At 44.9% G+C, this 2,500-nt stretch overlaps 1 protein-coding gene across 4 annotated transcripts in view; it reads left to right on the top strand.

Annotated features, from left to right (window-relative positions):
* The window catches only part of LOC148729277 (sacsin-like), a 108,726-nt gene that overhangs the window by 98,206 nt on the left and 8,020 nt on the right, over positions 1-2,500 (top strand). For all 4 annotated transcript variants that reach the window (XM_088763499.1, XM_088763498.1, XM_088763500.1 and 1 more), the window contains one exon: positions 1-2,500. This exon is cut by the window's left edge and continues 3,320 nt beyond it; it is cut by the window's right edge and continues 8,020 nt beyond it. In XM_088763499.1, the coding sequence (XP_088619625.1) occupies positions 1-2,500 (2,500 nt within the window).

The following is a 2,500-nucleotide window of genomic DNA, read 5'->3' as shown; positions in this document are numbered from 1 at the left end:
GATTCCGATTTGTTGCATGTTTTGACAATGATAAAGGACAAACATGACACCGGAAGTGAATACCAAGGAGATGTGGCAGTTGATCGAAAACTGTCGCATGAGATTCTCCACTGGATGGTTAGAGAAGGAGAGAAACTCGATCCAGAACTTCGGGAAAGTGTTCTAGTGCCAGTTCAAACCCGGGATAACACCTTCAAGTTGGTTCCGTGTTCGGAGTGCACCTTTTGTGACGCGGATTGGCTGAGAAAAGGAGGGTCGGAACTTCTCATCGAAAGTAAATTTACGATGATCCACGAGGCTATATCTTCCAAAACCGCTGATCTTTTGGGTGTCCCACCTATCAGCACCCGTGTCACTTGCGCGGAGGCCTTAGGTATCGAGCAAACAGGTCCATACGAGCCAATTACCACGAGGCTGAAGAATATTCTTAACGAGTACAAAGAAGGGGTTGGTGTTTTTAAGGAATTAGTGCAGAATGCAGATGATGCTGGTGCAACAGAAGTTCAGTTTGTTCTTGACTGGCGCGCTCATCCACACCAGAGGCTTTTCTCACAGGGCATGGTAGAGTGTCAAGGTCCTGCCTTGTTAGCGTACAACAATGCAACCTTTACAGATGATGATCTGAAGAATATATCGAGACTGGCAGGTGCTACAAAAAGGGAAGATCTTGAGAAGATTGGTCGCTTTGGTCTTGGTTTCAGCTCAGTTTATCACTTTACCGATGTTCCAAGTTTCATTACCAGAAGTTATGCTGTCTTTTTTGATCCACAAAGAACACACCTTGGCCACCACATACACGATGCCTCAAAGCCTGGAATAAAGATAGATCTGGCGGTAAATGAGAACAGCTTCATCTGTTTTCCTGATCAGTTTGCACCCTTTAAAGGGCTTTTTGGCTGCGACACTGCTCCACCCAGCGATAATGACAAGTTCTACTTTGAAGGCACTCTCTTCAGATTTGCATTCCGAACAAAGCGAGGAGAAATCAGTGACAAGATCTACACTAAACAGGAAATACGGTCCCTTATGTTTTCTTTCCGAGAATCATCGCCGATTCTTCTTTTGTTTTCACAAAACGTAAAAAAGGTGTCGTTTCTTGAGTTGGATGAAAATGCGACGGATTCGAAAGACCCGCGACTCTTGTTTGAAATCTCCAGGAAACCTCAGACAGGATGTATGCCAGTTAAGAATTCTGTAACGGAAAGTACCTTCCTAAAGTCATGCGCAGCATGGACAAGGCAGTCCACTAGTTGGTTGAACCCTGTTGACAGGTTTCCATCTCCCAAATTGACGGAACTGATTTCTGTGTCCTCCACCATATGTCGCCACAATGAACAGAGGTCTCAAGAAACCCAGTCTTGGCTTGTGACATCTTGCCTTGGTACTGAAAATTCTTTCCGACTAGCAACAAGTGAGGAGGGCAAGAAGCAGGGACTCTTATCTGCCTCAGGAGTGGCAGCAAAAATATCCACCCAACGCGATGGCTTCGAAAAAGTAGAGGCAGTACCTGGAGAGGTATTTTGTTTCCTTCCACTTAACATTTCAACAGGGCTTCCAGTACATACCAATGGCTACTTTGCAGTCACTTCAAACCGCAGAGGTATCTGGGAAGGTACTACAGCTGATGTCGGCCATCAACCTCTAGAAGTGCGGTGGAATCAAAGCCTCATGGAGGATGCATTGACTCAGGCCTATGTTCAGCTCTTGGAAAATATGATTGTCATGCAAACTCAAGGAAAACTCCCGTTGTACGGTGTTTTCACGCTTTGGCCAAATCCAGAAAAACTTCAATCATCCGCATGGGAACCTCTCATAAAGAGCTTTTATCGAAGAATCGCAAGTGACGTCGACCTACCCTTAGTATCCACAGGAGGGAAATGGCTCCCAGTGACTCAATGCATTTATCAAGACCTCAAGTTACAAGAGCTTCCGAAGAGTGAGATGGTCCTTCAAAAGTTTGATTACAAAATAGTGCAACTTCCAGACTTTGCAAGGAAAGGTTTTCAACAGGCTGGATGTATGGAGGTTATCAACCAACGAACGATGACACAAGAAATGTTTCTTCGAAATGTGTTTTTCCCGAATATCACGAGGATATCCAAAGAGCTGCGGGATCCTATTGTGTGGTACCTTATAGATGAATGCCTTCGGGGACATGCTAGCAAACGATCTAATCCGCATCTAAAGCTATACAAATCTTTGCTTTCAACCAATCGCTGTATTCCTTGTGGGCCAGAAACGGGGGATTTAACGTTTCCCAAGGACCTTATATCCCCAAACGGTGCCGCTGCGACTCTATTCTCAGCAGACGATAAGAGATTCCCAGTTGGGTCATGTTATCAAACTAAGGAACGTCTTCTCGTGCTTCAAAACCTTGGAATGATATCAGATATCCTTGACTGGGAAACCCTAATTGAGCGAGCAAACTCTGTGTCGGTGCTCTGTAGAAGAGCCAAACAAGATGCTAAGAAGAGATCTGCCCTTCTTATCAAGTATATCA

This window comes from Stylophora pistillata, chromosome 6, assembly GCF_964205215.1.
Source record: "Stylophora pistillata chromosome 6, jaStyPist1.2, whole genome shotgun sequence".
In the NCBI taxonomy this organism is placed as follows: domain Eukaryota; kingdom Metazoa; phylum Cnidaria; class Anthozoa; order Scleractinia; family Pocilloporidae; genus Stylophora; species Stylophora pistillata.
The sequence above is the reverse complement of the archived record's forward strand: the minus strand, read 5'-3'. Positions and strand labels throughout refer to the sequence as shown.